This window comes from Terrapene carolina, unplaced genomic scaffold (assembly GCF_002925995.2).
Source record: "Terrapene carolina triunguis isolate 2854851 unplaced genomic scaffold, T_m_triunguis-2.0 Scaffold210, whole genome shotgun sequence".
In the NCBI taxonomy this organism is placed as follows: Eukaryota; Metazoa; Chordata; order Testudines; family Emydidae; genus Terrapene; species Terrapene triunguis.
In genome coordinates, this window is record NW_020664561.1 from 51179897 (window position 1) to 51205772 (window position 25876).

The 25876-nt window shown below is 42.9% G+C and overlaps 1 protein-coding gene across 1 annotated transcript in view; it reads right to left on the bottom strand.

Moving 5' to 3' along the window:
* LOC113405054 (ribonucleoprotein PTB-binding 2-like) overlaps window positions 1–25552 on the bottom strand; it is a 64199-nt gene extending 38647 nt beyond the window's left edge. Inside the window, exons 1-2 of the mRNA XM_026655318.1 lie at window positions 25331–25552; window positions 2291–2357 (exon numbers count right to left, since the gene is read on the bottom strand). Of these exons, the coding sequence (XP_026511103.1) occupies window positions 2291–2357; window positions 25331–25552 (289 nt within the window). The remainder of the gene's footprint in view (window positions 1–2290; window positions 2358–25330) is intronic.
* Window positions 25553–25876: the final 324 nt, after the last annotated feature.

Genomic DNA, 25876 nt, shown 5'->3' on the forward strand with positions numbered 1-25876 from the left:
CCCTGCCTTCACTAGCAGGACCAAGTACTGATTTTGCCCCAGATCTGTAAGTGGCCCCCTCAAGGATTGAACGCACAACCCTGGGTATAGCAGGCCAATGCTCAAGTCACTGAGCTATGGCCAGGATCTCCCCTCAATGAAAAGAGGAAAAATCAATGTCACCCAGACCCCATCCAGTCTCAACTTCCTCACTACAAAAGTGTCAAAGATGAATATACATATTGTGCATGTGCCCACTCTGAAAACATGAGTTGGTCTCTCGCCTTTGTGCAAGAAAAAAAAACCAATTAAATGGTAAGAAACGATATGAGTGCTCATATCCCTGCCCACACAAGTGGGTACGTCTTTCCCTTCCAGTAGAGGGATGAAGGAACAAGAGTTGTGAGGCCAGCCCCCAATAAGGAACTGACTGCCACTCCTCCACTTAAACTTTAGAAAGAATTTCAGTCAAAGAAAAATTCAGCAACTAAAACTAATTAGAACAGCGTTTCTCAAATGCGGCCACCAGGGGCTTTTCTTGCGGCCACAGCCTCCTGGGCAGTGACTGGGGCGGAGGCGCAAAGCAGTACCTCTCCCCCCAGGGCCACCAGAAGGGGTTGTGCCCTCCCCACATCTGGAGCCACAAACGCCAGATGAGCATGCAGCCAATGAGTTTCCCACCTTCCCAGGGGTAGTGAGGCTCGGGCTTCAGCCTGGGGCGGCGGGTGGCAGGCTCCAGTCATGGGACTTCGGGCTCTGGCCCTGGATCCCAGCCACATGCCAGCTCTGGGCTCAACCCCACCATTGTCCCTGGCCCCCGCAGCCTCCAGCCTGGCCCCTGGGCTCACCGCCCCCGCCCAATTGCCCCTGGCCCCCACTGTCTCCCTACCCACCTCCCCATCCAGGGCTTAATTTGTCCCCTAGCTTGCCAGAGCTGAGTAAGTCTGCTGTGAAAATTGATATTTGTATGGTTGTTAATATCACTTTTCACAGCCTCCCAGCTAGCTAGGAAGTCTGCTATGAAACATGATATTAACAACCATACAAATATTACTTTTTGCAGCAGCAGACTTACTAGCTAGCAAGTCTTTAAAAAAAAGGCAACCAAAAACAAAAGAAACAACAACAACAAAAGACAAGAATGTGCAAAGCACCTTATTTGTGTTTCTATTCTGTGTAGATCCAGTAAAGAATAGAGAACTGTACATTATTTTTATTATTGAGTCTGAAAAAAAAAAAAACCCTACATAAATAAATTATAATGATTTGAACATGTATATGTGCATATTTATTTGTTGTTCCTAAAGTTATTTAAGTATTTTAAGAAAAATTGTCATAGCGGCCACCAGCAAGAGTTGGTGGTTGCACTCTGAGGCCACCAAAAATTTTATTGTGAGAACCTCTGAACTAGAATATCCAACTGCAGAAGTCCAGAGGAAAAATATTTCTTCTGATTGGTAATTCTGGGCTGACATAAGATTTGGAGGAACCAGAGTAAACGTTAAGATTAATGCCCTCCTCCTATGGCAGCTTCAACCAGTAGGATTTCAAAACAATACCTAGAAAATAAAACACTGAAATAGACAGGATACTGATACATAGCAGCCTGCAGCACTTGTTCCCAAACTTGGCAATTTTCAGGTTGTGCAAACAAGCAAATCATTAGGAGACTGCTGCACAAACACACCATACTTGCTAAGGGCAGCAGCCAGAAACACCATTACCTTGGCAAAGATGCCTGGGAGACATATAGCAAGGCCAAAACTGACTCAGTTTTCAAGATGAAGATCACCCTTAAAAGCCTGATAAGTCTCTTCAGTTCCAAAACAAGGCAAAAACCTCCACAGACTTCAGAACTGATTAAGTAAATAGAGTATATCTGCTCTCTGTCTTATATTACCTGGAATCCCTAAACCTAGACCTGGAATAGCTCCTCTGTTACAGAGTTATCCTGGTGTGCAGGGCTTGTCCTAGCAGAGACCAATGGATCAGTCTTTCACAAGTGGATTAAGCAGTTTAGCTAGACCCATCCAAAAGGTGCATTACTTAAGGAGTCATAAATATAGATTCACAGATAATGGGCCCAATCTACCTTCCACTGAAGTCAATATGAGGCTTTCCAATATGAGTTGGAAACGGCCACAATTTATGCAGCCAAAGAACAAGTCTAGGAATAGTTAAAGTAGTGGGCAGACACAATCTGATGATTTCATATGTGGCAAAAGAAGCTGACTACTAGTTCTATCAAAGAATGCAAATGTGTTACCAGGAAACATGCAATCTTAAGTACTGGAATATTCTAAATTCTTACCTGTTCTTTTATTTCTGTCCACATAACAGTACTTTAATTCATAATCTTTGAATAGTTCATGGATTTCCTAGAAAAGACAAACATCACAAAAAGTAATCCATCAAATCAAAAATAAAACAAAACAAAAATGAAATTCAGCACAATTTTCCAGTTATGTTACATTGAAACATTCCCAACAAACAAGTAGTTACACCTTAGACATATTATCAAAGATTTGTTTATAAAGGGGTTAAGAGTCACAATACTGGAGCAATATTTTATCCCATATGAGAGAACCAAGTTCAATAAAAAGTGACACAGAGTCCTGTGGCACCTTATAGACTAACAGACATATTAGAACATAAGCTTTCGTGGGTGAATACCCACTTCGTCAGATGACTGAAGTGGTATTCACCCACAAAAGCTTATGCTCCAATACGTCTGTTAGTCTATAAGGTGCCACAGGACTCTATGTCACTTTTTACAGATCCAGACTAACACGGTTACCCCTCTGATACAAGTTCAATAAAGTAATTCTCCACGTTTCAGTCTCTGAGAGTAGGCAAAGCAAAGGTGTGACATGACGACTCCATTTTTATAAAGAAAAAGGACATAACAGTTAAAGAAAACTAACATGAAAATCTTTTCTGATAGAATGAGGAAGAACCCATTTACTCTCTCAGTGAACTCTCTTACTCTGAAACCCTCCTTACTGGTCTTGTTTACATTAGAAAATTACATTATATTAGAGCACAACCTCTAGGAATCATAAGTAACATGATATAAAAGATATACACAGAGACATAATGAAGATAACATCACATTAGCAAGCTGTGGTGAACCCTAGGGTTAACTATGAGAGTCACCCTCTACGCTGAGTTGTTTTCATCTCATTATTTCCTACAACACCTCAATCTCCTGTTCTAACACAGTGTAATTTCTCAGTGTAGAATGCAGTGGCAGTGGAAGCCCCAAATTGCTTGAGTGCAATTCAGTGGACTTTTACGACTCTTGTGGTGAATATTCCCTCCACTATAATTGACTTTTACTCTGAAAATCCTCCTTGGAATGCAGCCAGTATCAAATTGCTTGAAAGCAATTCAGTGGACTTTTACTCCTCTTGTAGTGAATATTCCCTCCATTATAATTGAGTTCTACTCTGAAAATCCTCCTTGGAATGCAGCCAGTATCAACAGGTGTTCGATGCTACATTCCAAGCGGATTATCATGTCCCCTTCCTCCACTACTCTGCCCAAGTTGAGGAAGAGGGGAAGGAAGTAGCCACTATCCTCCCATGGGGGAGGAAGCTGGGGGAGGAAGCAGTAGTAAGCGTGAATCCCTGGTTCCCAAATTTGTACATCTGTTTGCCACTATAAGTGAAGATGTGGTCTTCCACAAATGTGTGCCACACACAAAACACTAACCAGTGTCCCTTCTACTGCAGTGGGTAAAGAAAGGACCAGTCTACCTGTCTGAAGGTGAAAGAAGTGACATGAACATACTGAATCTTTTTGTCAGGTAAACACTCTAGTGTTATAATGAAACTCCATACAACTGAGCAAAATAATCGACACAAGTCATTATAAGAGGGTTCCACTCTACATGATTTCCAGTAGCACAGCACACACTAATTTTGCCAGTCTGCTAATTCAATATACATGGCTTACAGGTTAATGGGTTTCATCTCAGCAGGATCGAGTGTATTCTTTTAGTCAAACCAGTCTCGCATTTCACTGGTTAACAGCTGTCAAATGCTATATTAATAAAATATGACAGTGCTCCTCTGACACTCAACCCATCCCATACTCAGATGTGATGTGAATGTGGCTTTTAAATAACAAAATACACAAGGAGCAGTCCAAAGATTTAGAACCTGTAGGTTATTTGAATGTAGCCCAGAAGAGTACACTCTCTTCAATAGAGTTGTGATGCTAGACTCTCATCCATGAGAAGCAGATTGGTGGAGGATGCAGTTTTCTTTGCACTTCCTAGGGACTAGAGAGTAATGTTGCAGAATCCAAGGAAGTTATTAGCTGTTCCACTTACACAATGTGTAAGGTCTACAGCTCTTATCTGTTTCATCTTTAATAAAAATAATGCAATCAGATTTACCAAAGTTTTACTATGTAACAGCAAAATATTAGTCCAAATGCACGAGGTTGTTTTGTGAAAACCATTTCTGAACCAAATCTTCGTTCAGCAACAATAATCTGCAATCTTGCTGGAAATTTAATTGAGAGTGAAAATAGAATGTGATAAATCATCTTCTTGGTGATGATTAAATTAAGATGAGCGCATGAATGGATTTTAAAAGAAAGAGAGAGTACTTTTTTAAAAAGTAAAGCAATTTTAAAGAACACTCAAGATTTTGTTCAAAATTTTAAAAAAATCATTTGCAACAATACTATGAAACCTTGAGGCTAAAATCTCACCAAAATGATGTATTCTATGTCACTCATGCACAGGTACATTATTGTACAGCTGCTCACAAGTGAGGGGCTAATAGCATGGATTTATTTTAGTGACAAAACGTAAGAACTGAAGTATTTCTTTGGGGGAAAAGGCACCAAATATTACCTGGACTTTACAAACAAAAGCAAGAAAAAAAAAAAAGTGTAGTCTTTCAACCTTGACAGCACCTCTTTGAAAAGTTAGCACAGTGATATGTAACAGATGGAAAACTAACAATAGAAACAATTGTCCAGAAGAAAAGCAATCCACTGAGCTAAAGAGTTCTGTGCAGGCAGATCCCTGAGCCTGTATAAACTCCCTTTGGCTTCAGAGGTCCACATGGAGCCAGTTGCTGGATTGAGGTTTTTATCTGTGCATTTGATTGCATGTAGTATTTCAGTGGCATCATTTACATAAACTTTGTAACAAATAAAATTAAACATATCATACTGACTTTTTAAATACATTTAAAAGTCTGGATTAAGTCTTTAGTTTAAGTGGTTAGGTAAATATCTGTCTATATATAACTATTTTAAGTCTGGGTAAAATTTTCAAATGCACTTATGTGATTTGGGAACATGAGTCACATTTTCAAAAATTTACCCTGTCTTCCTGCTTGTGCTTTATTACAGAAGAATTAAAACTACAGGGGGTGCAGAGGGTTCCCTGCACACTTGCAGGGCTGGTGACACCCAGTCCCTGCAGGCACAACCTGTGCCAAGACCGCAGCCTTCCCCGCACCTTGCGCCGGCAGGGATCAGGTGTCACCAGCTCTGCAGTCTGGGGAGAGAGGGAGCTGGACTGTGACAGAATGAGGCTGCAGAGGGCTCTCTCTGTTGCCACAGGGCCGGTGACACATGATCCTCGCAGGAACAAGAGGGGAGGTGGCACTCCTTCTTACCAATCGATTTTTTTTTGTCATTGTCAGTGCATCAGATGAAATTAATGTTTGCCAACATGCCATCTGTCAATTAAAATCAAATCCTGCTACACCTAACTATTGTGGCAGAGCTCCTTCTCCGCCCCGGTGGGCTCTGCGTTTCCTCTTAGCGGTGGGCTAGGGGATTCCTCTCTCCCTGGGAATTTTCCCCATGCTCCTGGGTTTACTGTCCCCACCTTGCGGAAGCAGGGGTTCCTCCCAGCCTCCCTGACAGGGGAGGGAGAGGGGAGCCTCTTAGTCTCTGGTAGCTCCTCTGGGCGTAGTGCTGGCAGACCAGACACCCAGTTCAGTCTCTCCCCTCTGGCAGGGTCTCTTCCCCCAAACCTCTGGGGCCCAGAAGGGCTATATGCCCTGTTGGGCAGGGTTTCCCTTGCTCTTCACCTCTGTACCTATGAGGTCTCCCTCCTGGAGTTTGTCAGTGTCTGTACTGTCTGGCTCTTCAGTAGCACGCCTGTTCCCCAAAGCTTCTATTGCACGTGCCTATCTGACTGGATGGGAGGCATTTAAAAGGTTCTGGCGGGCCCTTGATTGGCCTCAGGTGTCCTAATTAACCTGGAGTAACCCCTGTTCAATTACCAGGGGAAAAGGTACCTGCTTAACCTGGGGCCCACTTCCCAGCACCCAATATGAGCACTCTCCTGTAGCCGTCTGGCCTGGCCCCGTCACACTATATGTTTTGGTGCAGTCCTGTTTATGTACAAAGAATGTACAGGAAGTCTAGTTTCTCTGGACACAGTGAAAACAAACAAAGCAGGTAGTTTGCTTACTCGCAATTTCCTCCAGTCAGTTCTATGCCCACGGGGCTCTGTCTCTGCTCCCACTCAGGGCCATGCTCACCACTGCTACTGCCGCTGTCTGGGCTTTGTGTCTCTCAGACTCACCAACAACCAAGCTCTTTGAGGCAGGGAACATCTACTACTCTGTTTATACAGTGCCTCACCACAATGGGGCCCCACTCTTGGCTGGCTCACAGGCACTATTGCATTAAGCATGTTAAATAAGAACAATCCCTTAACCCTTGCATTTTCAACCAATCCAAGAGAAAATTCTTATTCTCCCTAGGTTAGTTCTTGCTCAGGCCTGGCCTTATGGCCGAGAACCTTGAGCTGTGGATTCTATTGTTTCCAGCTATCATGATGTACAAAGTCCTTAACTGCTCCCTCCATTTAACCCAAATGAAGGGTGTTTATCAGACCCATTGGCTCTAACCAGGTTAATGGCAATCATAATAAAATTAAAACTGCCTCTACTAAAGGAATTTTCTCTCTTATTTACAAATGAAATGATTCCTCTAGAGTCTAGACATAGCTGACAACTACCATCCTTTCATGTATTTATACCTGCTCCTATATTTTTCACTTCATGCATCTGATGAAGTGGGCTCTAGCCCACGAAAGCTTATGCCCAAATAAATTTGTTAGTCTCTAAGGTGCCACAAGGACTCCTTGTTGTTTTTGCTGATACAGACTAACACGGCTACCACTCTGAAACCTGTCATAGTATTTTAGTGTATCATATCAACAATCTAAGAAAAAGCTGTAATTAATGGCAATATGTATTTCCATACAGGAGGCAGAGCAGCCAGGGGTACTCCTGTGAGTAACTTATAGCTGGCACGTGGAAACAAACATAGGTGTTCCTCCAATCTCTAATGTTGCAAAAGCAGAGTTAATGTGTGCTTGTATCCTGGACAAGACCAGTCTGACACAACTCCCTTGTGCATTCTGTTCCTGGGGCTTTGCCTTCTTCAGTATGACAGATACACACATAAACATGTGGACTATGTCAGGAACTGTGAGCTAAACATCTTGGGACAGAAATAAAATCAGGAAACTAATAATATTTAGCTCTTATACAGTTCCTTAAATCTTCAGAGCCCTGAACAAACATTCGCTAGTTAATCTACACAGCATTAGTATAATTAAAGCTTAAATAAGAAAATAACCTATTGGTGCTTTTAAAATAACGTTTAAAAGTCAAAACAAATTCTGTGATGTGGGCTAAGAAAAAAAGATTAAAAAACACTATAAACAGTTAGATAAAGTTTATGTGGTGGAAAATCTGTTATTTTCTCTACAGCACTTAAAATTCTTCAGCTCCTGCACACACGACTAATTGTCCTGCCTGAACTTCGGTGGAAATATTAACTTTCTCTTATGATTTTATTTTTCATCATATATTGTCATTCTGAGATCTGGATCTCTCAAAGGGAATGATGTCTGCTCCAGAGAAGTGTCTGTCTGTATGCCCTATTGTCTGAATTTTTTAAAAAAGTAGAATGGTAAGCATGCCACGAATAGACACACCCACCTTACTACTGTACCAGCACAATTCATACTATTATTTTAAAAATAAACAGCTTATTTCATGCCAAGGAACTACTACTCCAAACAAATGTATGCAATAAGATCCAACCTTTCTATTGTGAACCTCAGGGCATGCTAAACGTAAGTTCTGTTGCCATGTTTAAACATTGCACAGGATGTTATTTTTAGCAACAAAAATTAAAAACAATTATAATGGTGCCTGTCAGGGTTCCCATAGTAATGAGTCTAGTGAAGTTGCCCATATAAACCTTGCTTTAATGGTTCATAACTTGGCCTTTAATAAATGGCTGCATGGTGAAACTTCACATACATATTCTTGACATGGTAACAAATTTTGTTTTTAAATTATTTGGGCAAAACAACATATTTTGGCTAATCAATTTTTTTAAAATATTTTCCTAACTAGAAAAGGCTTTGTTTTCATTTGTACAGGCAGTCAAAGCAGAAAGGTGGAAAATTGCCGGAAAAAAGACCTCCAAGTTTCTAGACAGTACACAACAAATAACAAGTTATGCATCAAGAGTCAAAAGGTTTTGGAACATTTAAATGACTGTGCCAACAGATGATAAGTGCAGTTCAATGTAGGTATAAAATAAACCAATTTTGGAAAAGGAACCAAGCAAGGGAATATGAAAATTTGCTAAACAGGAAAAATATATGCTAGTTATGGTGGAAAAATCAGAGACCATCTGCTACAGATTAAAAATGCAACATACAGCACTAGATTGTATTAATAGAGGTATAGATAACAAAACAAAAAGAATTGTACTATTTTTTTATTTCCTGTAAACTAATGACTGGCTAGGTTAAGGATGCTCTAACCACACATCAGTTGCCAGATACAGTCATAAATATTAAATAACAGGAAGGGCTAACACCCCAAAAACCCTAATCAAGATTGGGCTCCATTGTGCTATGCCCTGTACTAACACATACAAAGACATATTCCCCACTTTGAGGAATTTGCAATTTTTCACTCCTTGCTTCAACTGAACTTCTCACATAAGTAAGGGCTGCAAGATCAGGGAGATCCCCTTCACCAGCTTACGGTATGGATGGTGGCCATTCTGAGGAGGGTTCTAAAGATTTTACCCACACCATTCCCGCCTCACGCACAGGATAATCTATGCAGTTAGAAAGAAAGGCAAGTCTGCAATTTCTGGGCCACAAACTATTATTTGGAACTGCAAAAGTTTAATGCACACTGACTGGTCCGCCTCTGGATAGTCAAAGTCATATTTGCAACACCATTTACAAGCAACCGTCCTGTGGACTCTCTCATACTCTCTTATTTTTGGCATAACAAGACAGAGAACTATCAAAACAGAGCTAGCATATTGATTAAGATATGACAACAATAGCTTCCCAAGAACTGTCCTGCATAAGGAATGAAAAACAAAACACTTCCTTATCTGCAGAGCCAGATTAGAGTATTGATTAGCACAGTTGTAGGGAATTATAGTTTTAGATCATCACAGTAAGCATACAGGGGAGCATGTAAACTAAATGGAAGATAAAAAATGTGGGAGAGCACTAGAGGGAGTAAAATCACAAAAACAATACAGCAAAGGAAAGCAGCAAACAAAAGAGCGTAGGCAGCTTATGGCAAGAATGGTACTAGTTATCCAGCACAGTAAACCTTTCACATACAAGCAATAGGACCGAGGAGAGACCGAGATACAAAGGCACTTGCTACTTCAATGTCTGGAACACGAGAGAGTGGAAGAACAATATTTCTTCAAATTATCAGGGTTCATTAAAAACTTCCAATCAAAAAGCAATGAGGAAAAATTGTGCATAACCCTGAGAGAAAGGAGAAAAATGATGAAGATGGCATAGCACTAAGTAGCAACCTGCCATTGGATCAAAGATGGACACTAACAATAAGTGGACACATGGCATCAAGCCGCAAACACAGTGTAAATCCCATCCCAGATGGACTGCACCTGCCTCTGATAGATTCCTAAATGAGCTCTCTCTTTTTTGGCTTGACAAGCTATAGGAAGGTTGTCAAAAAAAAATTAAATCACTGAACTGAAATGAAAATTTGATTTCAGTCCTCCTGCAACTCCCCTCCCCTGTGTGTCTTTTGTTATAGGAGAAAATCCCCTTCCATACGATTAAAGATATTGATCCCTAGTTGCAGAAATTAACACAGGATAAAAGCAGAAATATGCATGACTATAGAACAATGTAACAGTTTTTAAAAATAATCCATTTAGTGCAAAACACCTTTCTTTTTCAGAGCAAGTGAATCATTTGATACTTTAGCTTAGAAAAGCATACAGGGGGCATTAAAACTAAACAGTTCTATTCAGACTCCTATTCCTAAACTAAAGTCATGAGATCTTGCCGCAAATTTCAGTAACAAGTAACAAGGAAAACCAAGCCTTCAATTCTGATATTAACTATAAAGGATCCTAACTGGCATGACACCAATGTCTTTAAACTGCTCATTTATACCAAATTCATATACAACTACTTATACTAAAACTAATGAAGTACTGATGAGGACTGACAAATGGGACAATTAAGAACCCTGAGACAACTAAATCAGAAAAAAATCTCATAATCCACAAAGGATAAGCACAAAAATAAAACAGAAGCCTAACTTACCATATAGCAAGAATGCAGCCCAGCAAAATCAAATCTTGTCTATATAGCAGTTTACAACTCCATTTGTATGACGATACACACATTATTGGTTACAAAGATGAATATGTATAAGGGAGACATTTGCAAATGAATGTTTTCCCCTGTGGATGTGGCTATACATTGACTGTGTATTATGCTTCTAATCTCCAGTTGCACCTTGAAGTTCTGTCTGAAGTTCTTTGATGGAATGACTTTCTCAAATTGAGGTTAAGAAACTTTACGTGCTTCCCAAGGCCACAGAGCAAAATGTGTCTTGGTAATGAAGTTTTTGAAACTTCAATCACAGCTGTGTAGACTATTACCGATTGTGATTAAATATTAATTTACTTGTTTGTTTGTTTGTTTGTTTGTTTTTTGCAATCTCCTGGCCACAGATGTGGAGATGTCCAGATAGTATGGTGATGAGTATCATACATGAACCTCAATAGATGTTAGAAAGTTTCCCTGTCCATGCATCATCTAGTAACATCTGTTTTTCTAAGAAAATATAGAACTTTTGCCTCTCCAGGAAGAAGATTCTGAAGAAAGCCATCCAGTGCAGTCTGCAGCACCTGATGAACAAGACTAATGAGAGAATGCCGGCCTTGGGGCATAAAGTAAAAGTGTGGAAGGAGAATAGAAAAAATAAAAAATGTGTATTAAAAGAGTCTGCCTGCTCAGGGGCATGTTGCTCAATCTGCAAACCTTTTCTTGTGCAATTAAAACTTATTTCTACAAGAAATTCCACTTGCTATTGATGTGAATAAGGGTTTTTTAGATTGGACCTTTGATGAACGTTTAACCACTACCTTCATGGTCATCCTTGAATGTCTCCACTTCCACCACTCCTCAGTTCACAGTTTCAGCTGCAGTGCTCTCCAATCCTTTGCCCTCTTAAATCCAGCATGTCCCAGTTAAACAAATTTTTTGTTCTGCTCTTGTTACCTTCATCCGATTCCTTCAGCATATTATTTTATCTCATTGACGTGACAAACCCTGGTACATACTGTTCTAAATTTTCCATTTTAACACAGTTTTCCTGTTTACTAATAGACAAATGCATGTTGTAAAAAATCTGGTTTTTTTAAACTCGCATGTACTACGGCTGTCATCTGTCTGAACCTCTGGTCCGAAGAGTGTGCGTGCTTTAACTTTTGGTTAGTTTTATATTGTCAAAATTGTAAAATTGGTTGGAAATTATTTGATACCAGGCCTGGTATTACGTTTGTTTGTAAGCAGGAGTAAGATTGTTAATCAGATCCGTTGTTGCTTACAACAATGTACTTTTTTTCAAAATCATTTTCTACCATATCACCTATATGAAAACTATTTTAAAAAATAGCTGTTCAGGTGTTCCTCTAACAGATGGTCAAGGTTCCCCAACTGCACTCAGTCTGTCCTTTCTACTCACAAGCTATGGGGGAGAGGTATTCTGGTGAGAACAGGCCTCGTACTAGAGAATGTAACATGCCCATGATTTAGCCTTTTGCTAAATCAGGAGCTCAGTCTGTAGACTATTTCTTTACCATTATGCTCACTATTGGGAAAATATAGTCAGAGTGCACCAGTATCCCAATCCAGTCATTTTCCTAGTTCTTCATGGAGCTTAGCTGCCCACGTTAAGAATGTTGGGCCACTTGTGAGCAGCGGCAGCAGCATTCTTTTACAAAGCTTGGTCTCTAAAGAAATGCTTTTTCAGTCTTTGTAAAGCACACTCCTCTAGCATTTAGCTGTCCTCGCAACATTGGAGTGGTGTCATCTGTTCTTATTAGTCAGTTTATTGCTTCATTACTACCCAAGGTAAAAAAGCAGTAGGCAAGATGCCAAAGAATCACAGGAGGACAAGGATGTAATTACATTCTCTGTGGTGAGACAAGAAAAATATCTGTCCCCCCCAATATTCAATATTTTTAGCAAACTATCATATGGTGCATCTTTTCTGGCCAGAAAATGTATATCAGAGTGTAACTATCATAGGGTATGTCTTCACTACCAGCCGGATCAGCGGGCAGCGATCGATCCAGCGGGGATCGATTTGTCGTGTCTAGTCTAGGCACGATAAATCGATCCCTGAGCGCGCTCCTGTCGACTCCTGTACTCCAGCTCAGCGAGAGGCAGCAGTCGACTCACCGTAGTAAAGACACTGCGGTAAGTAGATCTAAGTATGTCGACTTCAGCTACGTTATTCACATAGCTGAAGTTGCGTAACTTAGATCGATCCCCCCCCCCCAGTGTAGACCAGGGCATAGATAGATTGCCACTGTAATGTCAAGCCTCATCCCAAAGAGTCTTACAGGCAACCTGGATCATTTAATGGTCGCTTGTTTATTGTGTGTTGATGTTTGGTGATATAGCAGCTACCTCCTGCTATTATTCTGTCTTCTAAGGTGTGTCTGTGCTGTCAGTTGTGAGGAATTAATATATTTGCACAGTTGGAGAATACAGCAGCATGAACTGCTATGCTAGCCACCATGTTGGGAATGCCCATGATGCCCTCAAGCATACATCATTAATTGAATGATTTTGGAACTTGTATAAAACCTCCAAGAGTGTTCTTGGACACAGGTAGGCACACTGGAAAGTGCCCATAATTCTCTGCCCTGAGCACTATGGAATAGCTCCATCTGTATGATGTATGTCTTTATGCCATTACTGACACCAGATAATCATAATAAAATGGACAGACTTTCATATTACAAGTTATTGTCCCTTGGTTGTGTCATAAATGCACAGGGTCTGGTCTATGCCCCAGCCTGCAATCAGTCCCTTTGGAGTGACTGCTTTAGTGTGCCAAACCTCAAGGGTACACACAGTTACACAGGGGCAGGTCCATGGCCTCCAAGACTCTGAGACTGGGCCTGCAGGCACCAGCAATCCCTGTCTCTCTCTGTGGCTCCCTGCAGCAAATCCAGCTGAGCCAGACTCCTGTGGGAGGCATGCACTGTACCACTTCAGATAATAATGCTCTCAGTGAGTGTGCAACAATTCCAGGCAGCCTTTTCAAAACAAGGTAACAATTTAGTAGCCACCTGCCATAAAGAATCTGAAAGACCTTGGGTTAGCGAAGAGAGACGAAGGTTAACCCACAGTCCATCCTGGCCAAGCCATGCAATGATGGGTTGCATTTCTGGATCTCTTCCCTTTGTCCTTGGACTCAGGTGAGAGCTGCTGAGTCCCTCCAAGGGGCAGCTCTTATTCCCACCACCAGACAACTTTTCCTCCTCCTTTGTCCTCCAGCTCAGTGGAGGACTGCCTGCCAGGATTTCCTGCTGTTTGATGTTGATAGTTCAGTCGTTGAGGGTTCTCATTGTCTTTCTGGATCCTCTGTTGATTTAGGTCGGTTTCAACCAGTTCTTTAACAACCCAGTCATTCCACCCCGACAGTGAGGTGACACACCCGCCTGTCTCCTGCACTGTTGGAACAGTGTTTTGCCTCCACTGGGTGGCAATGCAAAATACAGAGGGAAACTGAGGCATATGTAGGCACCATAAAAATGTTTTTAAAAATTCCCAGTGTGTCATAGTTGTCAATAAAACCTTCAATGTCATTATCTTCTTGGGCACTGTTTGCCTAATCAAGCAATATCAGTTTGAGCTAATTTACCCACAACCTTCTGTACACCGGCCGGCTATATTTTACTGGATGACACACCCATTCATACAGTACTCATTTTTTTGAAATAACCACACAGAAATGAATGTTAGCAATACAATGCATGTGTGGCTGACTGAAACAAAGAACTGGTAAAAAAACAGTAAAGTTCTCCCCTATTTACACTAGCTTAACTATCTGTGGTGTAATAAGTCAGAAACATACTAGCTTTGATCTACAGCAGATCTTTACTGATAAGAACGGGAGGTTCTGCAAAAACAGACAATACTGATCCTTATACAGTGAACGTACTTGTAGTTAGTAACCTTATTTCTACATTCGATGTGAGAGAAAATTCAAGGAACGTAGGACAATTACTATTTCTGCCTTTTGTCTACTCATATGTGCAGTGGTCTGATTTATGTACTGCAAGCAACTGTGGTAACTGTGTAAATTAGGTGCACAGTTATGCAACTAAATTATTTAAATATATGATTATTGCATTATCATTATTAGGTTTGAGAGTCACACTGTTTACATGAAGTGGAGTAATTTACATCATGAAGTGGAGTAATTTACATCTCAGAACTTGTTTCAGGCCCTCTGCAGACTCAGGAAACCAATTCCTCATAGATTATGCTCTGCTCACATTTGAAAGGTTTTCTTCACTATCATAAAGGCTAGAATCATTTTTAATGGAAGTTTTTATTCTGCAAAATCTTAATTATTGTGGGTTGTTTGAATATCCTAAATGAGCAGAAGCCACCAAGTATTGATCCTTATCAATGATACCTCATACTGATAATTGTTTTAAAAAATATGGATGCTTTGCTTTTAAAATACATTTTCAGTTATGTGCATTAGTATTATCTCCAAAGGCCCTCATCCGATGCTGTAAGTCAGGGGTCTCAAAGTCCCGGCCCACGGGCCATCTGCAGCCCAAGAACCTTCCCACTGCAGCCTGCAGAGGAGAGACGCATGCAGACACGCTGCCGGCAATGTCTGCTGCAGGCGCCGCCCCCCACAGCTCCCATTGGCTGGGGGAGAGGGACAGAGTTACTATCACTATTCACCAGACAGAGTCAGCCATGGAGGCAGCTGTGACGTTGCACTCTATATGATTTTATAAATATATGCTAGTGAGTAAATATAATGTAACTGGAATATGCTTCATGCAAAAGGTCTCTTGTAAGGTATCCTTACAAAGCTTATAATCTACTGATTATGGTCATCCTATTTGTATAAATGTATCACTCTTGTATCTGAAACTAGAAATATGAAATATAACGCTGAGGGCCTATTGTAATTATGCAAAGTGTGGGCCATTAATGGTGGTTTGGAATCTTGATGGCTCCCATCAACCAGGACAATTGACTGTGGATGGCTCTGTTTGCAGGCAAGCCTTCCTGTAAGTCAGGCTGGGAGGAATGAAGGCTTGAAGTCTTGCAGTGACATGTGATCATGTCACCTGAACTGGAATCCATCTTTAACTTGGTGTCTTTCAATTGAGAAGGAGGGGGTGGGAACCCAGAGAGGGACAAAGGATTCCCCCCTTATGCAAAAGATATATAAATGGGTGGAACAGAACAAAGGGGAGAGCCATCATGAGGAATCCCCTAGCTACCACCTGAGCTGGAACAAGAGCTGTACCAGGGGAAAGAATTGTGCCCAGGCCTGGAAGGTGTCCAGTCTGAGGAAAAAACTTACTGAAGCATCTCTAAGGGTGAGAATATCTGTATTCAGTTTGATTAGACATAGATTTGTGTGTTTTGTTTTATTTTGCTTGGTGACTTACTTTGTTCTGTCTGTTACTACTTGAAACCACTTAAATCCTACTTTCTGTATTTAATAAAATCACTTTTTACTTATTAACTCAGAGTATGTATTAATACCTGGGGAGGCAAACAGCTGTATAAGCTTTATACAGGGTAAAACGGATTTATTTGGGTTTAGGCCCCATTGGGAGTTGGGCACTGAGTGTTAAAGGCAAGAACACTTCTGTAAGCTGCTTTCAGGTAAGCCTACAGCTGTTAGGGGATGTGATTCAGACCTGGGTCTGGGTTTGCAGCAGGCTAGCAAGTCTGGCTCAAACCAGGCAGGGCACTGAAGTCCTAAGCTGACAGGGCAGGAAAGCAGAGGCAGTAGTAGTCTTGGCACATCAGTTGGCAGCTCCCAAGGGGGGTTCTGTGATCTAACCCATTACAGCAGCATCATTAGTTGCCGGGCAGAGTCAGCCATGGAGGCAGTGTCACTTTTTTCCACAATGAATATAAACAAGTCATAAAAACCGAACACAACTATCTGACGCACACCTTGCTGCAATCCTGAAGGTTTCAACTGCTCAGTCACTGAGGCCAAACATCAACAAACTGACAGAACTGAAGCGTTGCCAGGTGTCTGGCAAACACTAAAAACTCTGGCAGGCGAAGAATAGTATAAAGTTGTATGACAGTTTTATTATTTCTAAGAAAACTGAAATAAAAAATACAATATAAACTTTTTCTTTTCTGAACACCTCCTTCAGTGACATTATTGGCCCACTGGGAGGATTTGAGGACTGGCACTGCCCCTAAGGTAAATTGAGTTTGAGACCGCTGCTGTAAGTGATGTTTGCTTTGAAGCCTGTATTTTCAAATACATTGGTTTCCAACAGTGAGTGGTCACAGTATCATGTAATTCAATTGCTGGCATACTGACTATGCTAATTTTCATGTTTTGCCTCAGGAAGCAAAAGTGTACAACATGATGAACTTCCAATGACTTGTGTAGTTTTCCTTTGGGTTTCACGGCTTAATTGTTAACTTGTGAGTGGACTAAATTTCTCAGTCTTCAGAAACAAATATGGCAAACTTGGGAAAAAAAAGGCTCTCTGGTATAGTCAGAAACTTCTTATATATCCTGTAGTGAAATTGTATCCATGGTACTGTACTGTTAAACATCCACTTAATGGTATACTGCTTACAATATAACATGCAAATCCTTGGACTCCCGAAAAGCAGTAATAAAGCCCCAATGAAATGGGCAAAGGAAATGCCCAAAGACACAAATAGTATTTCTTGCTATTGCAAACTCAAAAATAAAAAATCTTATTTTGAAGCTCTTTTTAAAATAAACTTTAATTACATTAATAGCATTTTAAATGAATGACAGTGTGAGAAACACAGTTCAGAGTAGCCACCAAATTTAGCATTCAGAGGAAATTCTCTCATTCTGTGTGAAGTAATATTTTCTTTCCTTCTACTTTCTGCTCCCTCATTCCTACGAAGGGCAACGTGATAAGAGCGAAGGGACGGCATACAGGCTATGGCAAGGAAGAGTTTAAAAATCCCTTTCCACAACGAACTACCTCTGCAGACTTATCAAGAGAGGATAGGTTAACAAGAGCTTCTTGCAAGACTGCTTATCAGCTCTATTGGCTACAGGTACCTGATTCTATGAAGGGTGAGGATATGAGAGTTGAAAATGTACTGGGGGAAACAAGAGAGGGCTGCAGACTAAAGGAGAACAAGGGGATTTCCTCTTGCAAAGCATGAAACAAGCCCTGTCTTAAATACTTTATTTGGGAGACTCAACTAACCCATTCTGTTTGGTCAATAAACGGGCAGGACATTATTTTAAAACAGAATGAAACTTCTCATTGTGGATTCCTCTACCTCAGGCCAGGCATACAGAGTCCATTGCTTGATCTACCATTTCTCTGACCAGACTGTCACCTGCTCAAAGCACAAGATACCGCAGGAGGAGCATGCTTAGTAGAGATCTGTTCTAAATCTGGACTTGCTTATTAGACAGAAAAATAACCATAAGGAAACATGTGCCTTTTGCACTGGAAGGGGTCTCTTCCACTGTGGTACCATCATCCTAAGGATGGAAGAAGAGAGCAGGTCCCTCAACTGAATGTGACAGAAGTAGTTAACCATGCAGTTCCTCCTCTCCTAAATATGTTCACCCACCATGATATTAACTGCAGGAATCTTTCCTTTGACAGTGGGTGCTCTGACCCGCCAGGTGAACACGACTAGGGCTGCCTTACTGCCCACATATATGATCAAAGAGAGAACAAGTGGAGTTTTGGGGGCAGAGGTCTCAGCGAATGGCTAGCAATCCTAAAACTTTCCAGAAAAGTGAACTATTCAGGGCCACTTTATACTTTTGTATGGAAATAGTTTTCAGGAAAATAGTTCCTGAAAAGGGATGCCCAGAGTAAAACAATGTCATGTCACTGATGTGCCTGTGCAAAACCCTACTACACATTTAATTAACCCCCTAGGTAGAGCTGTTATTTTGAATGCAAAAGGGCACAGTGTGCCGGAAGCGAGCAGCATCCCAGGGGGCGCTGTGCTTGAGGGGATTAACGCGTGAGATCCTTTGGGGTGCTGTATGAGAGAGGGTGAGTGAGGGGGGCACAGAGCAGAATCCCAAGGGGTAGTGTGCACAAGAGGGTGGGCCAGGGTTGGGCAGGATCCTGTAGGGCCCTGTGTGTAACGGAGAAAAGCCACTAAGTGGGAATCTCCAGGGGGACTCACTGTGTGCAATGGTGCAGGTGAGGGCAAGATCCCATGGGGAACAGTGTGGGGGAGGGAGGGACCCAGAAGGATCCCGCAGGAGTGCTATGTGCAAGGGGCTGGAATAGGGGTCATTGAGCAGGATCCTATGGGGTGCTTTGTGCTAGGGAGTGGTGAGGGGGCCTAAGCAGGACCCCATGGCGGGGGTTCCAAGTGGGATCCAATGGGGGAGTAAGGGGCAGGGGTTGGGCAGGATCCCATGCGGGACAGTGTGCGAAGGATGGGTGGGAGGCTCTGAACAGGATCCCCCTGGGGATAGTGAGGGGGGCTAAGCAGGATTCCATGGGTGTTGCGTGTGAGGGATTAATGAGGCTCTGAGCAGGATCCCTTGGGGGTAGTGAGGGGGAGCTCCAATCAGGATCCCATGGGGCACTGGGTGTATGGGTGGGGTTCAAATTGGGATCCACTAGCAAACAGGATCAGTCAATAGGGGAGTTTTGTGAGGGAGTTCTCCAGGTGAAGGAGAAGTGACTACGTGACCCTTGGGGTAAGTTTGTGGTCTGTTAGTTTGTTGTGTGCTTGCTTGGTTGCTGTTTGCCTGCTTGATTGAAGATTATAGTGTGGTCTGTTTGGGGAGGCTGTGTGCTGAGCTTAGCGGCCTGCTAGGCAAGGATGAGAGCTTCCTAAGGAGGCTGTAGTTTGCCATCCTTTGATTCCTAATCCCTTTAGGATCCCTTGGAGGGAGGGGGGGAGGCCTAACTCAGGGAGAACAGGGTTTTAAGAAGTCAGCTCCTAAGCGACCACAGGAGCTCCCGAACAGGGGAGTTTTGCAAGGATGTTCAGCGAGGGGGTGTGAGAGCCAGATACAGCTAATAAACATTCTCTAAACTTAGGCCAATCACAGCCCCCAAAAAAACAACAACACACACACCCAAAGAACAACTCTCTCTCTCTCTCTCTCACACACACACACACACACACAAAAGAAACCTTCAAGAGTAAAAAGAATGCAGGCATAAATCCAGCAGCAGAGTGGGGCCTACCCAGTTTATTGCACGGAATGCAGCATGTATGATTATCTGCCTTGTGGGCAACTGGCATGTCTATGGGGCCCCTGTTATTAGGAAGAGACAGGTAATAGTAACGGGGATTTGATCATTAGAAATATAGAGAGCTGGGTTTGCGATGAACCGCATGGTGAATTGCCTGCTCGGTGCAAAGGTTGCGGACCTCTCGAGACATCTAGACAGACCTATGTGCAGTGCTAGGGAGGAACTGGTGGTTGTGGTATATGTAGGTACCAATGACATAGGGAAAGGTAGGAGAGAGGTCCTGGAGGGCAAATTTAGGCTACTAGGTAAGAGATTAAAGTCCAGTACCTCCATAGTAGCATTCTCTGAAATGCGTCTAGTTCCACATGCAAGGCCAGTCAGACAGGCAGAACTGCAGGGTATCATTGTGTGGATGAGACAATGGTGTTCGAAGAGGGGTTTATTAGGAACTGGGGAACCTTTTGGGAAAGGAAGAGCCTATATAGGAAGAATGGGCTCCACCTAAACCAAACCAAAACCAGATTGTTGGCATGTAAAATTGAAAATGTTGTAGAGGAGTTTTTAAACTGAGGGCTGAGGGAAAGCTGACAGGTGTTGAGGTGCACATGGTTCAGATAGACACATCCCTTAGGGGACGATTTATTAAAGGGGCTAGTTTATATCCTTACTAGGAAAGGATAGAAGTTGATAAAGTACAGATAAGAACTGAAGAGAAACAGTCAATGAAAAAGAGTCCCATTCAACGATATCACATTAAGGCAGACAACTATATATTGACAAAAGTTATAAGTGCTTATTTACAAATGCAAGAAGCCTAAATACTAAGATGGGTGAATTTGAGTGCCTGGTATTAAATGAGGATATCGATATAATATGCATCACAGAAAGTTGGTGGAATGATGATAAGCAATGGGACACGGTAATACCAGGGTACAAAATATACAGGAACGATAGGCCACGCTGGTTGGGGAGTGCCACTATATGTGAAAGAAAGTATAAAGTCAAATATAATAAAAATCTTAAATGAATCAAACCAAAGCATAATATCAGTATGGATAGAAATTCCATGCTTGAATAATAAGAATATAGCAGTAGGAATATACTACCAGTCACCTGACCAGGATGATGACAGTGACTGTAAAATGCTCATGGAGATTAGAGAGGCAACAAAACCAAAAACCCCAATAATAATGGGGGATTTCAACTATCCCCATATTCGCTGGGAATCTGTCACCTCAAGATGGGATGCAGAGATGAAATTTCTAGACACCATAAATGACTGCTTCTTGGAGTAGCTTGTCCTGGAACCCACAAAGGGACAGGCAATTCTTGATTTAGTCCTTGATTTAGTGGGGCACAGGATCAGATCCAAGAGATGAATATAGCTGCAGCGCTTGGCAATAATGACCACAATGTACTTAAATTTAACATTCTTTCGGGGGGGGGGAGGGGAATTACCAAAGAAACCCAGCCCAGGAGATTTAACTTCAAAAAAGGGAACTACACAAGAATGAGGAAGGTACTTAAATGAAAATTAAAGGGAACAGTCACAAAGAGTGAATTGCCTGGAAGATGCATGGAAACTTTTAACAAACACTATAATTGAGCCTCAAACTATTTGCTTACCCCAAATAAAATAAAAACAATAAGAGGACCAAAGAGTGCCATCATAGCTAAACAACAGTGTAAAGAGGCAGTTGGAGACAAAAAGACATCCTTTAACAATTGGATGTCAAATCCTACTGAGGACAAAAGAAAGGAACATATACTTTTACACTTGACTTGTGAGAGTTTAAGTAGGCAGACCAAAAAAGAATTTGAAAAGCAACTAGCAAAAGAAAACAAAACCTAACAGCAAATATTTTTTAAGTACATCACAAACAGGAAGCCTGCCAAACAATCAGTGGGGCCACTGGACGATCAAGTTGCTAAAAAGGCACTCTAGGAAGACAAAGTTGTTGATCAGATGCAAAATGAAATTTTTGCATTGGTTTTCACCGCACAGGATGCGACGGAGGTTCCTCTACACCTGAGCTATTTTTTTAGATGACAATTCTGAGGAACTGTTCCAGATTGAGGTGTCAACACAAGATGTTTTGGAATAAACTGATAAATTAAACAGTAATAAGTCACTGGGATCAGATGGCATTCACCCAAGATTTCTGAAAGAACTCATATAGGAAATTGCAGAACTACTCATTATGGCATGTAACTAAGCCCCTTCATTTTCAGTTTAAACCAATTTTTACCAAAACAAATCCTAGGTTTTACAGAAAGTATTATTCAGTTTTTTCTGATTTTCACCCTATTTTTGTATCATGCAAATATATAAAAAATAACTTGTTTTATTAGGAAAATACAATACATTGCATGAGATATATGTATTACGATAATAATCTGTGTGTATATGCAAAGCTGGTTGTTGAAGTAAGGTTATATATTAGTCTAGAAGAGAGAGACAAACAGGCACACAAGCAAGCTCAGCGTGCACATCTGAACGTACTGATGAATCTCACGCACACCCCGTACATATTTCAAGCTGTTAGCAGATAATAGTTTAAAGATTTGACACACTAAAATGAGAAGTATCAGAATACGTTTCAGAACACAAGGAAGTACTCAAAAGTTAAAAAAAAAGAAAAAAAGAGAGAGAGAAAAGGATGAAGATGAGTGCATGCGCTGCAAATGGTGTGCCCCAATTATTAAATGTAAATATTTATAAGTTCTATGTCTACAACAGTAAACTGTTTATTCAAATGCAAACTCAGAGGTGGCATTGTGTTGAGTTCTCTTTTAGTTCTGCAGCAAACCACACTGATGAACAGTATTCAATGCATTAACCTACTGAATACTTTTTTCTCGTCTTTCCGTCCACCAAAATAAACTCCAATATTTACCCAGAAAAATCATTAATAGTTTTTTGCACTGATTTTCACCTTTTGTTGTTGTTGTGGTAATAAACTGATAAATTCCTGGGAAATATTGAATAAGATAAAATCTGAAAACAAAGGGCCCTATATCACTTAAGTATCAGATGACCAATCTAACACTGATTTTTTTAAAAGAGGTGATCCTGCCAAGTAGAGGCTGGTAAGCCTAACTTCAATACCAGGCAAACTGGTTGAAACTAGTAAAGAACAGAATTATCAAATACATAGATGAGTACGATATTTTGGGAAAGAGTCAACATGGCTTTTGTAAAGGGAAACCATACTTCATTAATCTATTAGAATTCTTTGATGGTCAACAAACATGTGGATAAGGGTGACACAGTGATACAGTGTACTTTGGACTTTTAGAAAGCCTTTGACAAGGTCCGTCACTAAAGGCTCTTGAGCAAAATAGGCAGTAATAGAATAGGAAGGAAGGTCCTCTCATGGATCAGCAATAGGTGAAAAGATAGGAAACAAAGGATAGGAATAAATGGTCAGTTTTCACAGTGGAGAGAGGTAAATAGCACAGTCCCCCAACGATCTGTACTGGGACCAATGCCATTCAAAAGATTCGTAAGTGATCTGGAAAAAGGAGTAAACAGTGAGGTGACAAAGTTGCAGATGATACAAAATTACTCAAGATAGTCCAAAACTGACTGCGAAGAGTCACGAACGGATCTCACAAAAGTGAGACTGGGCAACACAATGGCAGATGATATTCAACGTTGGTAAATGCAAAGTAATACACATTGGAAAACAATCTCAACTATACATACAAAATGATGGGGCCTAAATTACCCGTTTCCCCTCAAGAAAGAGATCTTGTTGTCTTTGTGGATAGGTCTCTGAAAACATCTCCTCAATGTGCAGTAGCAGTCAAAAAAGTTAACAATATTAGGAACCATCAGGAAAGGGATAGATAGCAAGACAGAAAATATCATCATGCCACTATATAAATCCATGGTATGCCCATACCTTGAATACTGCTTGCAGTTATAGTCGCTCCATCTCAAAAAAGATATATTAGAATTGGAAAAAATACAGAGAAGGGCAACAAAAATGTTTGGGAGTATAGAACAGCTTCCACACAAGGAAAGATTAAAAAGACTGGGAACGTTCGTCTTAGAAAAGAGACTACTAAGGGGGATACAGAAGTCTATAAAAACAAGAATGGAGCAAGTGAATAGGGAAGCATTATTTACCCCTTCACATAACACATGAAACAGGAATGAAATTAATAGGCACCAGGTTTAAAACAAACATAAAAAAGAACTTTTTCACACAATGCCCAGTCTACCTGTGGAACTCCCAGAGAATGTTGTGAAGGTCAAAAGCATAACTGGGTTGAAAAAAGAATTATGTAAATTCTTGGAAGAAAATCGATGGCTATTAACCAAGATGGTCAGGGACATAACCCCATGCTCTAGGTCAGAGATCCTCAAACTTCATTGCACTGCAACCCCCTTCTGACAACAAAAATTACTACATGACCCCAGGAGTGGGGACCGAAGCCTGAGCCCTGCTGCCCCATGTGTATGGCGGGGGGCAAAGCCAAAGCACAAGGGCTTCAGCCCTGGGCTGGGGCCTGTAACCTGAGCCCTGCCACCCCAGGGCCAAAGCTGAAGCCTGAGCCCTGCCACCCAGGGCTTGAAGCCCTGGGGCTTCAGCTTTAGGCCCAGGCCCCAGCAAGTCTAAGGCCAGCCCTGGTGATCCCATTAAAACAGGATCACAACCCACTTTGGGGTCCCAACCCACAGTTAGAGAACCGCTGCTCTAGGTGCTCCTAAACCTCTGACTGCCAGAAGCTGGGACTGGATGATGGGATGGATCACTCGATAAATTGCTGCCCTATTCTGTCACCAGCCATGTCAGAAAACAGGATAGTACTGGGTTAGATAAACCATTGGTCTGACTGAGCATAGCCATTCGTATGTTCTTATCCTGTGGGATGCCATATGCTAGGGGGAAAGGGGGCTTGGCAGGATCCTGTGGGGAGCTGCGCATGGGGGCGGAGGGAGGACTCGGAGCGGGACCCCGTGGGACTCTGTGTGCGCGGGTGGAGGGGGATCCCACGGGATGCTGTGTGCGCGGGGGAGCTCAGAGCGAGACCCCCATGGGCGGTTGTGTGCGGGAGGGGCTCAGAGCGGGACCCCCCCATGAGGTGCTGGGGGGAGGGGGGAAGAGCTCAGAGTGGGACCCCCATGGGGTGTTGTAGTGGGGGAGAGCTCGGAGCAGGACCCCCATGGGGTGCTGTGGGGCGGGCTTGGAGCGGGACTCCCATGGGGCGCTGTGGGGGGGGGGTGCGCGGAGCGGGACCCCCATGGGGTGTTGTGTGCGGGGGGGTGCTCGGAGCGGGACCCCGAGGGACGCTGTGTATGGGGGGACCTAGGAACAGGACCCCCATGGGGTGTTGTGGTGGGGGGGGCTCGGAGTGGGACCCCGAGGGGCGCTGTGGGGCGGGGCTCGAACCGGGACCCCGAGGGGCCGGGCGATGTCGAGGATCCGCTCTCCAGGTCTCCCCTTTGGGCGGGCACGGGAATGGTGGCCGTCTCCTGCCTGCCCTGTGCAGGCTCTGGGGTCCCCCCAGCCCGGCTGGCTCCTCTCCCGGAGCGGGGGCGCCGCGGTACCTGGCTGCTGCTCTCCTCGGGCAGGTTTCTCAGCAGGACCTTGCGCCTGTTGCTCAGCTCCCGGCGGGCGCTCTCCAGCCGCATGGCGATCTCGGGCGGGCGGAGGGGCGCCGCGCTCCCGCCGAGCTCCGGCTGTGCCCCCAGCACCGGCTCCCGCTGAGCCCCGGACAGCTCCGTGCCCGGCTCCGCTGCTGCCGCCATCTTGCAGCCAGAGAGAGACATCCCGTCTGGCCGGCGAGCCCGCAGGGGGAGGGAGCCGGGCAAGGGGCGGGCGGGCCAGCAGGGAGGGGCAGCCCGCTGCGGCGGCTAGGAGAGTCCGCGGGACTCAGAGAGGGGACCAGAGCCAGGCACCACGGTTCACCTCCCCGAGCCTAGGACACTAGTGCTCCGCGCCCCTCTCACCCACCCCTCAGCCTCCCCTCACACACCCTGAGCCTGGGGCACCACTGGTCCCCGACCCCCACTGCTCCTCCCCCCCGTGCACCTACCCCCCATTGCTCCTCAGCGACCCCCACGCTCCCCTCCCCCGTGCTCCCCGCCCCCCAT